General features: G+C 43.4%; 1 protein-coding gene across 1 annotated transcript in view; it reads left to right on the top strand.

The window, feature by feature from the left end:
- Positions 1-17,918, top strand: part of LOC120915820 (carcinoembryonic antigen-related cell adhesion molecule 1-like) — an 88,941-nt gene extending 71,023 nt beyond the window's left edge. Inside the window, exons 7-10 of the mRNA XM_040326619.1 lie at positions 1,414-1,539; positions 6,837-6,916; positions 9,010-9,065; positions 17,717-17,918. Of these exons, the coding sequence (XP_040182553.1) occupies positions 1,414-1,539; positions 6,837-6,916; positions 9,010-9,057 (254 nt within the window). The 3' untranslated portion in view covers positions 9,058-9,065; positions 17,717-17,918. The remainder of the gene's footprint in view (positions 1-1,413; positions 1,540-6,836; positions 6,917-9,009; positions 9,066-17,716) is intronic.
- The last annotated feature ends 1,438 nt before the right edge of the window (positions 17,919-19,356 follow it).

The raw sequence follows: 19,356 nt of genomic DNA, 5'->3' as shown, positions 1-19,356 counted from the left end.
CCATTGGTGTCAATGGTATAAAAATCCCATCACTAATATCAGTGTAAATAAAATAAGTTCAACGTTGGTGTCAGTGCGATAAATTAAATCCCATTATTAGTATTTGTGTTGAAAAAAAAAAAGCTCCATCTTAGTTAAACAAATAGGGCCAGATTCACAAAAGAGATACAACGGCGTATCTCCTGATACGCCGTCGTATCTCTGTGATCCGCCCGTCGTATCTATGCGGCTGATTCATAGAATCAGTTACGCATAGATAGCCCTAAGACCTGACAGGTGTAATTGACTTACACCGTCGGATCTTAGGATGCAATTCTAGGCTGGCCGCTAGGTGGCGATTCCATTGCGGTCGGCGTAGAATATGCAAATGACTAGTTACGCCGTTTCACGAACGTCCGCTTTGCCCGTCGATCTAAATTTACGTTGTTTCCGTAGAGATGCCCTCTAGGTGGTGTAACCCATGTCAAGTATGGCCGTCGCTCCCACGTCAAAATTTTAAATTTCACGTCGTTTGCGTAAGTCGTCCGTGAATGGCTCTGGACTCCATTTACGTTAACGTCGAAACCAATGATGTCCTTGCGACGTCATTTAGCGCAATGCACGTCGGGTAATTTGACGGACGGAGCATGCGCAGTCCGTTCGGCGCGGGAACACGCCTAATTTAAATGGCGCCCGCCCCATTTGAATTAGGCGGGCTTGCGCCGAGCAGATTTACGTTACACCGCCGCAAGTTTACAGGTAAGTGCTTTGTGAATCCGGCACTTACGCTGTAAACCTGCGGCGGTGTAACGTAAATGGGATACGTTACGCCGCCGCTGCGCAACGTATTTGTCTGTGAATCTGGCCCATAATCTCCAATGTTGGTGTCAATGGGATAAAATACACTTCATATTGCTGGTGTCAATGGGATAAACTAGGCTCCATTGTTGGTGACAGTGGGGGGGGAATAAGCCCCATATCGGCAGTGTCAGTGGGATAAATTAAAACCTACGTTTAGCTAAATAAAAAAAAATATATCACCACAACCTAAGAATAAAGGATGGGCAGATGGTTGAACGGTATGCCCCCTCCAATCATAGATCCTGTTTCATTCATAAAAGCTGTATTATGGCTTCTATAAATGGAGCGGCAAGATGGAAATGGTGGGCATAGTCAGGCTCTCTTGGTGATAAAGCCCCTTAGCTGTATTAACCCCCATCACACTGAAAGATGCTGGGGGTGGCATCAGAGGAAGGGGACTATCCTGTTTTATCTAATAATATGATCCCATTCTGCTGTTCTCCCTCTTTGTTAAGGCCGGATCCTGTGGAAAGTACTGTATTCAAAATATGAAGACTATCAGTGGACCACATCTTTGTCAACAAAAACAGCCAGAACTTTTATTCACCATTAAATTTCATTTTTATTTCACAGCTCCAACTCCATGCCCTATTTCACTTGGACTTGGTGGTGGCGAGGTAGCTGGAATTGTCATTGGAGTTGTTGTCGGGATCGCCATCATTGGAGTCATTGTGTTCTTTATCTTAAAAACAACAAAAAGTATGTTATCTGTACTTTTTTTTTATTCTTTTGGCTTACTTTTTGGAAAATTTAAATAAAGTCACAACAAAAAAATACCATGCATACTCCAAGATGTTCCTCAATCTCTTATAAACATCAACTCATTTTAGTGAAATTTTGAAAAGCACATGTAGGCATATCAGTAACATTCTCTGATGCCTAATACCCTAATGCCGCGTACACACGATCATTTTTCGGCATGAAAAAAAACGTTGTTTTTCAGCATGTCCAAAAAACGAAGTTTTTCCAACTTCATCATTAAAAACGATGTTGCCCACACACCATCGTTTTTTGAAAAATTATGAACAAAGCGTGGTGACGTACAACACGTACGACGGCACTCTAAAGGGGAAGTTCTATTCGCCTTTGGGCTGCTTTAGTTGATTCCTTGTTAGTAAAAGACGATTCGCGCTTTTCTGTCTGTTACAGGGTGATGAATGTGCTTACTCCATTATGAATGCTAGTTTTACCAGAATGAGCGTTCCCATCTCATAACTTGCTTCTGGGCATGCACGGTTTTAAAACATAGTTTTTGCCCCCACACGATCATTTTTAACAACACGAAAAACTAAATTTGAAAAAACGACGTGAAAAAATGCAGCATGTTCGAATTTTATTTTTGTCGTTTTTCAGAAGCTGAAAAACGATGTGAAGCCCACACACGATCATTTTAAATGACGTTTTAAAAAACGTCGTTTTTTTTTCATGCCGAAAAACCATCGTGTGTACGCGGCATAAGAGGCCTTTCACACAATGAGGTTAGTAGAGAATCTGTGAGCAGATCCCCTGCTGAATCAGAGTTGAACGGGATAGATGTAATTTTTTTAACATCCGTGCCTATTCAGTTTGTGTCCACATGTACACAGCAGACAGGGGTAGACCCCTGATGGCTCTATGGGTGGATGGATGTAAATATTTGTGTGTATTTACATCAAGCTACATCCAATCCATCACATTAACCACTTCCTGCCGGCCGTACAACATTGTACGGCCGCAGTGTGGATCCCAATTGCCGGGAGGCGTCTATATACTGCCTCCAGCCACTGGGAGGCGCGCGCCTGGCGAATCACTGAGATGCCGATGCGCGTGCCTGGCGGCCGTGATGTCCGCCCAGCACCCGCGATTACACAGACAAGGACGTGGATTTGTGTGTGTAAACACACAAATCCACGTCCTGTCAGGGAGAGAGGAGACTGATGCTGTGTCCCTTGTACATAGGGACACAGATCGGTCACCTCCCCCAGTCAGTCCCCTCCCCCTACAGTTAGAACATTCACTAGGCTACACATTTAACCCCTTCCTCACCCCCTAGTATTAACCCCTTCCCTGCCAGTCACATTTATACAGTAATTAGTGCATATTTATAGCACTGATCGCTGTATAAATGTGAATGGTGCCAAAAATGTGTCAAAAGTGTCTGACGTTTCCGCCATAATGTCGCAGTCCCAATCAAAATCGCAGATCGCCGCCATTACTAGTAAAAAAAATTATAATTCTGTCCCCTATTTTGTAGGCGCTATAACTTTTGCGCAAACCAGTCGCTTATTGCGTTTTTTTTAACCAAAAATATGTAGAAGAATACGTATCGGCCTAAACTGAGAAAGAAAGTGGGATATTTATTATAGCAACAAGTAAAAAATATTGATTTTTTTTTTTTAAATTGTCGCTCTTTTTTTGTTTATAGCGCAAAAAATAAAAACCGCAGAAGTGATCAAATACCACCTAAAGAAAGCTATATTTGTGGGGAAAAAAGGACGTCAATTTTGTTTGGGAGCCACGTCGCACAACTGCGCAATTGTCAGTTAAAGCGACGCAGTGCCGGAAGCTGAAATTTCGCTTGGGCAGGAGGGGGGTATATGTGCCCAGTAAGCAAGTGGTTATAGGGGTTGTAAAGGTACAATTTATTTTCCTAAATAGTCCTCCTTCACTTACCTCATCCTTCGATTTTTCTTTTAAATGTCCTTATTTCTTCTGAGAAATCCTCACTTCCTGTTCTTCTGTCTGTAACTCCACACAGTAATGCAAGGCTTACTCCCTGGTGTGGAGTGTCGTGCTCGCCCCCTCCCTTGGACTACATGAGAGTCAGGACGCCCACTAACACACAGCTCCTTTCTCTATCTGCAACTTAGAGAGCGTCCTGACTCTCCTATAGTCCAAGGGAGGGGGCGAGCACCACACTCCACACAGGGAGAAAGACCCACATGGAGCTTCTGATCAGGTCTGCTTGAAAACAGCTCCAGCATGCTTGTTTGACAGAAGCCAGTCTTGAGACTGGCTTCAGTTGGATGAGAAACTGTATACAGGGGCCGGAAGTTGGCTGAAAACTGCCAAACTGACCATTCTTTGGCCTGTATGTACCGAGCTTAAATATTTTTCAGCCCTGGAGTTGGGATTTAAGCCCTGTTGAGTGCTGACAACACACAGCATGTTTGTAGAATGAGTGTTGTCAGTCCCCCCAGTTGTCTGTTGATAAATTACTCGAACCACTCCCACTCTCAGATCTCGGATAAAGGCAAATTTTTATGTAGTCCAAGATGATAACTAGGAAGGCACTAACACAGGTAATGTCAGTGGCAGATGCAATTTTTTTTGGGGGGTGGCAAACAATGCACCCACAACCCCCCCCCCCCCCCGGTTGGTTGGATCACTCGCAACCCCCCTCCGCATGTTGGTTGGTCGCGTCAATCGCACTAGCCCTGACGGTCAGTCGGCCCCGCACTTACCCCATCAAGTTGGCAGCGGCTTCTCATGCATTAGGAATATTCATTCGCTATTGTCACACAACTGGGTGGGCTCAGGGTGTAGTGCTCTGCACCCTGAGCCCACCATCTTTTTGAAGCCTATTCGAGCCTCTCTAATCATGTGCTTCAAAAAAAGAAAAAACTCAATTGAAATCCATGTGTTCGGCGGCCTGGACTAAGAGATTTGGGGGCCGGATGTGCAGAGGGCTCAGGGCAGCTCTGAATTTCTGACAAGATCAACTGGTATTTTTGTTTTTTGTCAAATAGCTATAACAAGATGCCTCCAATGGTATATTAAACAGACCAAAGGTGAGCAAATAAGAGAAGTTTGTTGTGGAGGCTTAAATACCGTTTTGAGGAAATGTGGTTTATGGGGAATACGTAGTCTGCTGTTTCTCACCTTCTTTTGAAAATGCTGGTAGCTTGACTGTCATGCTAATATTCAAATTCATCTCATAAATGATTCATTTTATTTTCATTCAATCGGTTAGTTTGAATGAAAACAATTGACCCAATTCATCTTAAGAGCATTATAGGCCCCCGGGCAATACAGCGCAGTGTCTACACAATCACGCATGAGAATTTACTGACAAAAATCATAAAATTTACTGGCAGAACCACATTTTTTACTGCCACTGCAAAAAAAGTACCTAAAATTACAGTTTTCAGTGCCGAACAATGCAAATGTCAGTATTTAAACTATAAACATATAGCTAGTGCTATTAGCAATGTGTTTAAGTTTAAACAAAAGTAACACAAAAAAAAAAATGTCTTCGTTGACATGAAGGTTATGTTACTATAACCCAGCCAGCACAGAGTTTCCTCTTACATCAGAGTCTGCAGGATTTCCCCTTACAGTGAAAGGGAACTCTTATGTAAAGGGGAACACTGCAGATCATGATCTAAGGGGGGAACTCTGATGTGGAGGGGGGCTCTGGTGACCAGAGACCACCTTATATCAGAGTCCACTGCTTTCTCTTTCCCACTTACATCAGGGTCCGCAGACTGAGTTCCCCTTTGCATTGTAAGGGGGAATCCTGCAGACTCTGATGTAAAGGGGAACTCTGAAGTGGGGGGCACTCTGGTGACCAGAGACCACCGTCCGTAGAGTAAATACACTAAGGTAAGGGGGGTCACTAATATAGGAGGGGGAACCTTTTTATCAGTGCACCCTTACATTTTTGCATTCACTCCCCCCTTACATCAGCAACCCCCCTCACTCGTGGAGGACCGGATCTTCTCTGTGATTTCCCCAAACTGGGCATAGGCAGTTCTAACCCGTCACTCTCCACAATTTTTTACTGGGGTTGCTGGGCAGCCGGGGGGGCCCCCCAGGCAAGCGGGGCCCCGGGCAACTTCCCAGCGTGCCCAATGGAAAAGATGGCCCTGCAATTCCCTCCCACTGAGGCATTGTATTCTGACAATGGAGAGACTTCTCTGCCAGCTGTAGATGGCAGCATTGATCAGTCGAGAAAAACTATACAGGGTGGTTGTACAGACATTGATCGGTAGATTTACTTCTGTACGACCAGGGCCGTTTGAAGACTATCCTCGCACCACGCACACGCCGGCAGATGTTGGTGTCCGCACAGAGGCCCCAGCAGGGAGGGCCCTTGCTGCATCGCTGCGTCCTCCTCTGGTCGGCCGTGTAACATTACCGCACGGAACAGGAGATTCAGTTTGCTGTTCCCGGGGCCAGACTGAAAGGGAGTGAACACTCAGTGTGTGCACTTCCTGTCAGTCCGGCCGGGAACAGGAACCTGATTCTCCTGTACCGCGCGGTTATGGTACACGGCCAACCGGACTGCAGGAGGGCCCCCTGGCCAGCTCAGGGCCCGAGGCAAATGCTTGCTTTGCCTGTCGGGTTCTGACGGGCCTGTGTACGACGACTGTCCCCATACATGGATCGGAATTTGGTCGGTCCTTACTGGACCAGCCAAATTTCAATTCATGTATGGCCAGATAAATTCACCTTTGAGATTATGTTGCATATATTCCCAGTGCTGCAGCTGCTTTCTGCTTACCCCCCTCCCCTGGCTCCAATGGCAGCAGTACAGCAAGAAGTTCCTTGTACTAGCTGCCACTGTTTGAAGAGCAGCACGGCCATGCGGGGCTTTGCCCACACAGCCAGGTTATTCACACACAGCTCTCTGTGTGAATGAACTAAACCCCCAACATCCTTAGCTGCTGTCGGCTTGTAGTTGTCAATGAACTACCACGGCGCTGTGGTTGTTCATCGAGTCTTCCTGTCAGTGAATATTGGCATATCCGTACAGTGTGCAGGAGACCTGCATGGCACCAGCAACAAAAAATAATAAATGCACTTTACCTGCAAAAAATGTTGCCTTTTTTTTATTATGTTTAAGTGAACTTATCCTTTTACATGAATATTTGTAAGTCAGTAACTTGTAATAAATGGTGCACAACTGAAGTCAGACTGGTTGTGTGGCTTCCGTTAAAACTGATAGCACTATAGTGAATGAAGAAACATGTAATAAACATTCATAAAGTGTTTACTTTCTATCTTGACTTCAGAACCCAACCTTGGTACAAAAAATGAAAATTCAAATGTTCCTCCACCACACATCTATTCGACTATTATTTCAGGAACTGAGGTAAGATTTCCATAACTATCCATTCAGTATAATATAGAACAGGGGCGGCCTGTCCATTAGGGGAGCACAGGACCCATCACCGAATTGGCTGAAAAGACAGGTGATCCTATTGGACGCCTAGGGGTAAGGGAGGAGACAAACGGCCGATGAAGGAAAAGACACAGAAGCCGCTGCACGATGCCTGATGTCTAGATGGGTTAAGTAGAGCAGTGGTTCTCAATCTCAGTCCTCAAGTACCCCCAACAGGTCATGTTTTCAGGTTTCCCTTTACTTTGCACAGCTGCTTTAAATCAATATCAATGACATGATGTTGATAAGAGCTATTTTATGTAAGAGAAGTTCCCAAAACATGGCCCGTTGGGGGTACTTGAGGACTGAGGTTGAGAACCACTGCTGTAGATCACTACAAGGGGAAGGAGCCTCCCTACAACAGTAAATCTGGGGCAGTGGTAATTTGAGCAACTAATAGTAGAGCAAAGGCAAGCTTGATGGCAAAGGCAAGTACAGTGGAACCTCGGTTTGCGAGTAACGCAGTTAACGAGCATTTCGCAATACGAGCACTGTATTTCTAAAAATCCTAACTTGGTTTGCGAGTGTTGTCTCGCAAAGCGAGCAGGATTCAGGCCAAAGCGGTGTGCAGTACCACTTTTGGCCTTTAGGTGGGGGGGTGCCGGAGCCGAACGCCGCTGATCATCGCCGTTCGGAAAGGCCCGAGGACAGTTCGGCTGACCTCGGCAAATCTCGGAAAGGCTTGTGAACTGAGTCTTTCCGAGGTTTGCCGACGTCAGCCGAACTGTCCTTTCCAGCCATTTCTGAGGCTCTCCGGTGCCCCCCGCCTCTGGCCGCATGCGGTATTGCATGCCATTGAAGTCAATGCAGAACAAATTATTTTTGTTTCCATTGACTTCGATGGGGAAACCTTTTTTTCATATGCGAGTACTTTAGATTACGGGCATTCTCCTGGAACGGATTATGCTCGGGATCCAAGGTTCCATTGTATACAGAAGCTACTTACAAGACAAGTGCTGATGTCCATAGCTAAAATTACTTTTAAGTGCTTAGGGCTTAATTACACTTTAAAAAATTCAGGTACTCACACTAGAAGTGTTTAAAAATACACTTATTTTATTATTTTATTTTAGCTTCCTGTAATTCCCAGTGCAGCAGCATCCAGATGGGGAGAGGGAGAATCAGCACATAAGGCTCTGATTTGCATAGTACTGCCAGTCTAACACTGTAAACATACTTACAGGAGGCAACACGCTTAGGGAATACCTCAAAGTGCTGCTGCTGCACTTCATTATCTAGTAAGTAGGTTGGGGGGCCATGACCAAGTGATTATGGTTATTGTCTAGCAAGGGTGCCTGGACAGAAAACTGGATGAGCAGTATTATAAATCCCACTTGCAGGTAAAACAGTTTACATATGTATTTCAACTGGAAATTTTATATATATATATATATATATATATATATATATATATATATATATATATATATATATATATATATATACAGGGCTTTTTTTCAGGGGGAACTTGGGGGAACTCAGTTCCACCACCTCTGGCTCAGACCCTTTGGTGCCTGCTCACCACAATCACTTGTAAACACAGAAGTCTGGTTTCTGTGTTTACAAGTGACAGCTTGTAACCCCCTGAACTCTGCACTTTGTATGTAATGCAATTCTGGTATTTAATGCCCCTTTAAGACCCTTCTACTGTTTGTTAAATCTGAACGGGTCGTGGTTGAGTTCCTGCACCTAATTTCTGAGAAAAAAAGCTCTGTATATATATATATATATATATATATATATATATATATATATATATATATATATATATATATATATATATATATATATAAACTATTTGCCACAATACAAATACAGGTTTTGTATTGTTCCATTTTTAATAGTGGCACAGGCTTAGGCCGTACGTTTTACAGTTTACATGTAAATTGACAGCATGTTTGAATCCTAAAACATCGCTAGTAGCGCTGTGTGCTGAGAGATATAACATGAGAAAGGGTTCCAAAAATAAAATAACTAACTAAGTTCTCTACTTTTTTTTCTCTACTAAACACCAATTTACACAGAACAGAGACATATATTACAACCTGGAGCCCTCTACATGGAAACGATAATGATAACGGTAAAAATTTTTACACTATGATCAAAATATGCAGGTCTCCAATAGACACTAATTTCAAATTAAGCAGATTGTAGCACCTGAAATCGCCCACCAGATTCTGTTTATCTGCAGTATGGTGCTCCAGCAAATGCAGTATTAAACCCAAAAACCAAAAAAAGTTTATCAATCGTAAACTGTGTGGCTGCATTTTTTCTTATTTTTATTTTTTTTACCTGATGACCCAGCCAGTAACATACTTCATGTCTTAAACCTCGTACTCACGATCGGACTTCCATCGGACAAATCCGAGGATTTTGGTCCAAAGGGGCGTTGGCCGTGAACTTGGTATGCATACACACGGCAGAACATTTTCAGCCAACATACACCAAACCACGTGATTTTTCAGCACTTTACCACCACCCTTTGGGCAACTTCTGCTATTGTTGTCTTATGTTTAGCATTGGTTTGGAGCATGCCTGTTTGTACTTTGGATTTTATTCTGACGGATTTGTGTGCACACAATCAGGTAATCCGACGGAACACATGTTTTTTTTCAGACAATTTGAGAGCATGCACAGCCAACATTTGTTGTCGTAAATTTCAACATCAATTGTCCGATGGAGCATACAGACAGTCAGATTGTCCGACAAAACACGCCCGTCGGACAATTGTTTTCGGAAAATATCCGATCGTGTGTACGGGCCTTAAGTCTCAAACTGGCGACCCTCCAGATGTTGCAAAACTACAAGTACCATGAGGCATTGCAGGGCTGACAGTTACAAGCATTACACCCACAGGCAGAGGCATGATGGGACCTGTAGTTTTGCAACAGCTGGAGGACCGCCATTTTGAGACCCCTGTCTTAGGGTATGCTCCTTTATCTATGGAGGAGCACTGGAGTCGACTTTGGACAGCAGCATTGTCTGAAGAGGGTAGTGTTAGATGAACTAGCATATTTAAATTAATCTTACATAAGTTACTTTTCTTTTGGGATAAAGCTGGTAACTAAATGAAGAAAAGCTAATTATTGTAAGCACCCAAAGAAACAAAAAGTTAAAAACGTAAACACTGCGAACAGGTAGGGTCTTTATTGCAAATAGAACAGTGCATCCCTCTTCTGCAATAAAGTACACTTACCTGTCTATTCAAAATTCTCTGTGGACTGAGCAGCTCAGTTTACATTCCGGCACATTGGCAGTGCTTCTTTTAGTCATAACCATTGAGGAGGGCAGGGCTGAGCCCCATTCTGTGTGTCAATGGACACACAAATGGGGGGGGGGGCGAGTGCTCCAAATGGCTTGCTATGGAGGCACACAGCAGGAGAGAAGAGCCCAGAGTGCCATTGGGGGGATCCAAGATGTGCAGGATCGGCACTGTTCTGTGCAAACCCATTGCACGGAGCAGATAAGTATAACATGTTTTTTTAAGAAATAAATGAATTTTTCCTTTAGTATGACCTTAACGTTACAAACAGACTGCTTCATATACAGTATGTCATTTTTATTTTGCCTTTAGTACCATGTTAGGTTTCCAGCTCTACCCATTTATGTTCTATTATTTCACAGACTGTAGCAAGAGAAATGAGAGTTCCTGGTGTCAAGGCCGAGTTGGGCAAATATCCTAAGACCCCTTTCACATTGGCTTTCTGATCAGGTCTGCCTAGTTTTTCAGGTGGACCCAGAGTCGGCTAAACCGACTCCATTTACATCCACCTACCTCCGAATCTATTAAGGTCCAAAACAATGGAAATGGACTGCATCCTTTTCTGTTTCTCTGATGGATTGGAGGTAGCCTGATGTGCATGAACACAAGTCCGTTTTCGACCTGCAGACCATAGATCCAACACGGGTCTGCAACAGTCTGCTGTCAAAATGTGGGTAACAAACTAAATGGCATGGATGTCATAAAACAGACATCCATCTGATTCTGCTTCAATTCAGAAGAGGATCTGATCATTGAAAAGACCCTAGGGGAGAAAGAAACATGAGGAACTGAAAGTTGGAACTACACTGCATCTAAGCACCACAAACAAAAGACTCTATTTAAAGTGATTGCAAAAAGGAAGGGCCTATTTTAATTTGCATAAATCGCGGGGTGATACCGCGAATGCACCTGTAAAAAATGTGCCAACGCCCCTATATAACGAGAATTTAAATGGGAAACTATTGAATTGGGCTTTGAGGGCACACAGTACAAATTTGTATAGAAAACTAGAAATTTATTAATATGAAATATCATAAAATCAGACAGAAGTAAAATCAAAATTTAGAAATTAGGTCAGTAACTGGTACTACAAGGGTAGTGACAACCATATACAATCTTATTATACACAAGCTTCGTTTGAAAAGCACAGTTACAGGTACAATGTTGAGTTGTATATCCCGTGTAGTATTCCGGAGGTTTAATGGAGGGCTTGCTCTACATGTTATGCGCTTAGCGCTTCCTCAGGAGCATAAGATATTGCATAAAATAGGCCGCATTAACTAGGCTGATCCTGTAGCCTAGTTAGCAAATGAATCCGCACGTGTCCCCAAAGGAAGCGATTTTCGGCGTCATCGCTTCCTTTGGGGACACGTGCGGATTCATTTGCTAACTAGGCTACAGGATCTTGTCTTGGTAGTCCCATATAATACCCTCTGGCTTACTGACTGAGGATTTACAGACTGCCCTGTTAGACTTATTTACCTACCTACGCCTAGCCCAATATATTCTACATTGAACTACCGCGCTTGTATATCCCCGGATCCGAATTCATAGTGCTTACCAGCATTTGACTGTCCGAACACCTTTATTTTTATAATCCTGTGTTTTTGATAATACCCCCACGTTAGGCTGGATCAATAAATTTTGTTTACCCAGCCACTGTGGGGTTAATACACCATCGTCGCTTATCCCCAATGCGGCCTATTTTATGCAATATCTTATTCTCCTGAGGAAGCGCTAAGCGCGTAACATGTAGAGCAAGCCCTCCATTAAACCTCCGGAATACTACACAGGATATACAACTCAACATTGTACCTGTAACTGTGCTTTTCAAACGAAGCTTGTGTATAATAAGATTTTATATTGTTGTCACTACCCTTGTAGTACCAGTTACTGACCTAAATTTTAAATTTTGATTTTACGTCTGTCTGATTTTATGATATTTCATATTAATACATTTCTAGTTTTCTATACAAATTTGTACTGTGTGCCCTCAAAGCCCAATTCAATAGTTTCCCATTTAAATTCTCTATTTAAAGTGACACTAAAGGTTCTCATTTTTTTTTTAAATAACAAACATGTCATACTTGCCTCCACTGTGCAGTTAGTTTTGCACAGAGTGGCTCTGATCCACCTGTTTTGGGGTCCCACGGCGGCTCTGGCGGCTCCTCCCCACATTAGATAACCCCCTCTGGGAAGCTCTCTCACGAGGGGGTTACCTTGTGGGCACGCTCCTGTTTCATACACTCGGTAGCCATAGACGTTGAGTGTATGACTTGGCCCCACCCCCCTGGTGCCCACGTAATTGGATTTGAGTGACAGCAGCGGAAGACAATGGCTGCGCTGCTACCAATCTATCCAATGAAAGCCAGGACTCCAAGGAGAGAAGGACAGCGGGTACACGCCTACGGAAATTCGGGGCTCAGGTAAATAAAACAGGGGGGCCGGACACGGCAAGGTATTTTTTCACCTTAATGCATAGGATGCATTAAGGTGAAAAAACATGTAGGTCTACAACCCCTTTAATTCATATTTAGTATTCAAAGCAAACTCCCCCATCCATCCATGTCTCCATGCTTTATTTTGCTGAGAAATCACTTTGAAAACCACCCCTGGCACTTCTGGCTGTGACCAACTTGAGTAAGGCCAGATGATTCATGTAGCATTTACTTCCTTGAATCCATATGCCCTTAGCTCAGGCAAGCTTGCAGGATGGTATGCTTAGCTGAGAAATCCCCTCCTCCCTCCTGAAGACTCCTGGGATGTATGGCATAATTTGCCTAGGCATGGAAACTATCAGGTATCTGAAGAAATGAAAATAAAATGTTTTTAAAATAAGTTAATATACTTTCCTGGCTATTTATTAATCTTAGCAGCATAAAGATTAAAAATAGTCAATGTTGATTGAGAAAGTGAAGTTCCACTTAAAATATTTTTGGGGTGGATTAATGTTTTAGTAATGCAAATTGCATGAGAAAAGTGCAACCAATTAGAGGACATCTTTCACAGTCTGACTGCACTTAGCTGCAGAAACTTATCATGAAGTTATTTAATATTCCTCTGTTGCATCAGTGCAAAAAAAAAAAAAAAAAATCAGCATTGAGCAGTTTTCCCACAAGTTAGTTGCAATACCAAAACTGCAAATACCATCAATGGTAAATGTGTAAATGGCGATGAATTATTTTTTTTTGAAAATATACCATCTGTGAGCTGATATATTCAGTGAATGAAAGATTTTTTTACATGTATTAACTGATGTTTTCCATAATTTATTAATTTATGAATGCATTGTGTATTTTCTATTGACCATAATGCCCTTTTTATGTAGAGATTAGAGTTGACTGAACCCGAACTGTAGCCTAGTTAGCAAATGAATCCGCACGTGTCCCCAAAGGAAGCGATTTTCGGCGTCATCGCTTCCTTTGGGGACACGTGCGGATTCATTTGCTAACTAGGCTACAGGATCTTGTCTTGGTAGTCCCATATAATACCCTCTGGCTTACTGACTGAGGATTTACAGACTGCCCTGTTAGACTTATTTACCTACCTACGCCTAGCCCAATATATTCTACATTGAACTACCGCGCTTGTATATCCCCGGATCCGAATTCATAGTGCTTACCAGCATTTGACTGTCCGAACACCTTTATTTTTATAATCCTGTGTTTTTGATAATACCCCCACGTTAGGCTGGATCAATAAATTTTGTTTACCCAGCCACTGTGGGGTTAATACACCATCGTCGCTTGCTTATCCCCAATGCGGCCTATTTTATGCAATATCTTATTCTCCTGAGGAAGCTCTAAGCGCGTAACATGTAGAGCAAGCCCTCCATTAAACCTCCGGAATACTACACAGGATATACAACTCAACATTGTACCTGTAACTGTGCTTTTCAAACAAAGCTTATGTATAATAAGATTTTATATTGTTGTCACTACCCTTGTAGTACCAGTTACTGACCTAAATTTTAAATTTTGATTTTACGTCTGTCTGATTTTATGATATTTCATATTGATACATTTCTAGTTTTCTATACAAATTTGTACTGTGTGCCCTCAAAGCCCAATTCAATAGTTTCCCATTTAAATTCTCTATTTAAAGTGACACTAAAGGTTCTCATTTTTTTTTTAAATAACAAACATGTCATACTTGCCTCCACTGTGCAGTTAGTTTTGCACAGAGTGGCTCTGATCCACCTGTTTTGGGGTCCCACGGCGGCTCTGGCGGCTCCTCCCCACATTAGATAACCCCCTCTGGGAAGCTCTCTCACGAGGGGGTTACCTTGTGGGCACGCTCCTGTTTCATACACTCGGTAGCCATAGACGTTGAGTGTATGACTTGGCCCCACCCCCCTGGTGCCCACGTAATTGGATTTGAGTGACAGCAGCGGAAGACAATGGCTGCGCTGCTACCAATCTATCCAATGAAAGCCAGGACTCCAAGGAGAGAAGGACAGCGGGTACACACCTACGGAAATTCGGGGCTCAGGTAAATAAAACAGGGGGGCCGGACACGGCAAGGTATTTTTTCACCTTAATGCATAGGATGCATTAAGGTGAAAAAACATGTAGGTCTACAACCCCTTTAATTCATATTTAGTATTCAAAGCAAACTCCCCCATCCATCCATGTCTCCATGCTTTATTTTGCTGAGAAATCACTTTGAAAACCACCCCTGGCACTTCTGGCTGTGACCAACTTGAGTAAGGCCAGATGATTCATGTAGCATTTACTTCCTTGAATCCATATGCCCTTAGCTCAGGCAAGCTTGCAGGATGGTATGCTTAGCTGAGAAATCCCCTCCTCCCTCCTGAAGACTCCTGGGATGTATGGCATCATTTGCCTAGGCATGGAAACTATCAGGTATCTGAAGAAATGAAAATAAAACGTTTTTAAAATAAGTTAATATACTTTCCTGGCTATTTATTAATCTTAGCAGCATAAAGATTAAAAATAGTCAATGTTGATTGAGAAAGTGAAGTTCCACTTAAAATATTTTTTGGGGTGGATTAATGTTTTAGTAATGCAAATTGCATGAGAAAAGTGCAACCAATTAGAGGACATCTTTCACAGTCTGACTGCACTTAGCTGCAGAAACTTATCATGAAGTTATTTAATATTCCTCTGTTGCATCAGTGCAAAAAAAAAAAAAAAAAATCAGCATTGAGCAGTTTTCCCACAAGTTAGTTGCAATAGCAAAACTGCAAATACCATCAATGGTAAATGTGTAAATGGCGATGATTTTTTTTTTTGAAAATATACCATCTGTGAGCTGATATATTCAGTGAATGAAAGATTTTTTTATGTTTTCCATAATTTATTAATTTATAAATGCATTGTGCATTTTCTATTGACCATAATGCCCTTTTTATGTAGAGATTAGAGTTGAGCGAACCCGAACTGTAAAGTTCGGGTTCGGTACGGACTTTGGGTTTTTCCCGAACCCGGACCCGAATAATTGCTGAAAGTTCGGGTTCGGAGTTCGGGGGAAAAAAATGCACGGAGGTCCCCCCAAATTCAATAACCAGACCCTCTAGGTCTGGTATGGATATTAAGGGGAACCCCGCCGTCAATTAAAAAAAAAATGGCATGGAGTTCCCCCTAAAATCCACACCAGACCCCTTATATATGAGCACGTTGACCTGGCCGGCCGCAGAAAAGAGGGGGGGACAGAGTGCGGCCCCCCCTCTCCTGAACCGCACCAGGCCACATGCCCTCAACATTGGGAGGGTGCTTTGGGGTGCCCCCCAAAGCACCTTGTCCCCATGTTGATGGGGACAAGGGTCTCATCCCCACAACCCTTGCCCGGTGGTTGTGGGGGTATGCGGGCAGGGGGCTTATCAGAATCTGGAAGACCCCTTTAACAAAGGGGACCCCCAGATACTTCCCCCCCCTGTGTGAAATGGTAATGGGGTACACTGTACCCCTACCATTTCACAAAGGAAGTGTAAATAGTAGTTTTCAGAAAAAAAACACACACACACTGCAGAACAAATTACTTTATTAATTAAACCAAATAAAAATCCAGCGGTGAAAATAGACGATCAATGCTGTTCCCTGCTCCATCGTTGTCTCTATCCAGCGCCAGGTGATGTCTCCAGCGACGGACGATTGGTCCAGCAATGAGAACATCCATCCATTCAGAGCACAGCTCAGCGAATGACGCGCCGATGCTTTGACGTTTCTTTTATAGGGGAGGCGGGCCACGCGTCACGTGACCCCGTCCCGCTCTGACGCAAGGGCTGTCCCAGTGACGTAGCAGAGTGTGCGTCAGAGGGGGACAGGGTCACGTGACGCGTGGCCCGCCTCCCCTATAAAAGAAACGTCAAAGCATCGGCGCGTCATTTGCTGAGCTGTGCTCTGAATGGATGGATGTTCTCATCACTGGACCAATCGTCCGTCGCTGGAGACATCACCCGGCGCTGGATAGAGACAACGATGGAGCAGGGAAGAGCATCAATCGTCTATTTTCACCGCTGGATTTTTATTTGGTTTAATTAATAAAGTAATTTGTTCTACGATGTGTGTGTTTTTTTTTCTGAAAACTACTATTTACACTTCCTTCAAAAAAATGGTAGGGGTACAGTGTACCCCATTACCATTTCACACAGGGGGGGCAGGATCTGGGGGTCCCCTTTGTTAAAGGGGTCTTCCAGATTCTGATAAGCCCCCTGCCCGCATACCCCCACAACCACCGGGCAAGGGTTGTGGGGATGAGACCCTTGTCCCCATCAACATGGGGACAAGGTGCGTTGGGGGGCACCCCAAAGCACCCTCCCAATGTTGAGGGCATGTGGCCTGGTGCGGTTCAGGAGAGGGGCGGCCGCACTCTGCCCCCCCCTCTTTTCTGCGGCCGGCCAGGTCAACGTGCTCGGATAAGGGGTCTGGTGTGGATTTTAGGGGGAACTCCACACCATTTTTTTTTAATTTGGGGTGGAGTTCCCCTTAAAATCCACACCAGACCTGAAGGGTCTGGTTATGGATATTTAGGGGGAACCCCACGTAATTTTTTTTTAATTAACGGCGGGGCTCCCCTTAATATCCATACCAGACCTAAAGGGTCTGGTTATTGAATTTGGGGGGACCTCCGCGCATTTTTTTTTTTTTTTACTAAAAGTCCGTGTCCCATTGACTTCAATGGGGTTCGGAGTTCGGGTTCCCGAACCTGAACTTTTTTTTTAAAGTTCGGGTTTGCGTCCGAACCCGAACATCCAGGTGTCCGCTCAACTCTAGTAGAGATATCAGAGAGTGCATAGGATGGAGACCACAATAAAACTTTTGAAATAGAATATAAATAATTTTAGAGTCTGACTTTTACTCACCCCTTTCAGACTGGTTTGATATATGTTTCTCAACCAAAAACATGCATGTTCTGTTGTAAAATTAAAACTCTGACTATGCCTACAATGCCAGTTGCTGATTATGTTCAAACTATTTCATATATGTACATTCTTATATTTTTATTAGGTTTTGTTCTGGATAGTGTCTGAAGTGAACTCTTGGTGTCCGATCTGTCCCAACGCCACAAAACGTCTGATGTTCACTCTACATTTAAGGAACTCCATATCTACTCCAAACAACAATTCCCCAAATCTTGACTATGAGGGCCTTAAAGTGATACTAAAGTCTTGTTTTTTTTGGCGTAAAAATAACAAACATGTTATACTTGTCTGCTCAGTGTAATGGTTTTGCACAGAGCAGCTAGATCCTCTTTTTTTTGGGTCCCTCACGGCCCTCCCGGCCCCTCCCTCCCGCTGAGTGCTCCCAGAGCAAGCAACTTGCTCTGGGGGCACCGAGCCGCTGCTTTGTGTGTCCATTCAGACACAGAGCCATGGTTTGGTCCCGTCTCCTCTCTCCTCATTGGCTCACTGACTTTCATAGCAGCAGGGGCCAATGTCACCCTCTGCTGTGTCTCAGACAATCAGGAGGGGGAGTCCCAGAAAGCCGAGGCACTTGTTCACATCACTGGATCGAGATGGAGCTCAGGTAAGTATTAGGGGGGCTGTTGCACCAAAGATTTTTTTATCTTGAGGCATAGAATGCCTTTAGAACCATTTTATTGATGATCAAAAAATGAGGCAAAACAAAAATCACAACTGTTATAACAGAATAAATCGGGATAGAAAATTGAAAATGTGTCCCCAGAGAAACTTCCAAAAAATCAATGCTTATAAAGTCACTTGTTGAGACTGCTATGCTAAGTATTCCTATCCTCTTTGGGAGAACAGAACTAGTACTGGAGAGAGATTTATCAATGAAACATTCAATTATTCATATGTTTAATACAGGTTAAAAACTATGGGCCAAATTCACATATAATTGTGGCAGCGTAACGTAGCGTATATACGTTACACCGCCGCAAGTTTTCATCGCAAATGCTTGATTTACCAAGCACTTGCGTGAAAACTTACGCCGGCGGCGTCTGGCGCAAGCCCGCCTAATTCAAAGGGGCGTGTGCCATTTAAATTAGGCGCGCTCCCGCGACGGACGTACTGCGCATGCTCCATTTTGAAATTCCCGCCGTGCTTTGCGCGAAGTGACGTAATTTTTTTGAACGGCGACGTGCGTAGCGTACGTTCGTATTCTCGGACGTCTTAAGCAAAAAAAATAATCATTTGAAATTCGACCTGGGAAAGACGGCCATACTTTAACATGGCTCGACTAAAGTTAAGCCATGTTAAAGCAGCCGTAACTTTGCGACGGGAAAAAATTACTAGCGACGACGTAACGAATGCGAAAACCGTTGTGGATCTCTGTAAATCCTCATTTGCATACCCGACGCTGGAATATGACGCGAACTCCACCCAGCGGCGGCCGAGGTATTGCATCCTAAGATCCGACGGTGTAAGGCAATTACACCTGTCAGATCTAAGGGCTATCTATGCGTAACTGATTCTATGAATCAGTCACATAGATACTCTGAGAGATACGATGGTGTATCAGAGATACGCCGTCGTATCTCTTCTGTGAATCTGGCCCTATATAACTAGATCAAGAAGAGGAGAAAAAACATGGACTTTTTAGGCAGCAAAATACACTAGACTTGTTTCTTAAAAATATTAAATTTTCTTTTCACATCATATTAAAATCCATCTATAAAAAAATCC

The sequence above is a fragment of the Rana temporaria genome, chromosome 10, assembly GCF_905171775.1.
Source record: "Rana temporaria chromosome 10, aRanTem1.1, whole genome shotgun sequence".
Classification (NCBI taxonomy): domain Eukaryota; kingdom Metazoa; phylum Chordata; class Amphibia; order Anura; family Ranidae; genus Rana; species Rana temporaria.
This window is presented reverse-complemented; position numbering and strand designations above follow the sequence as displayed.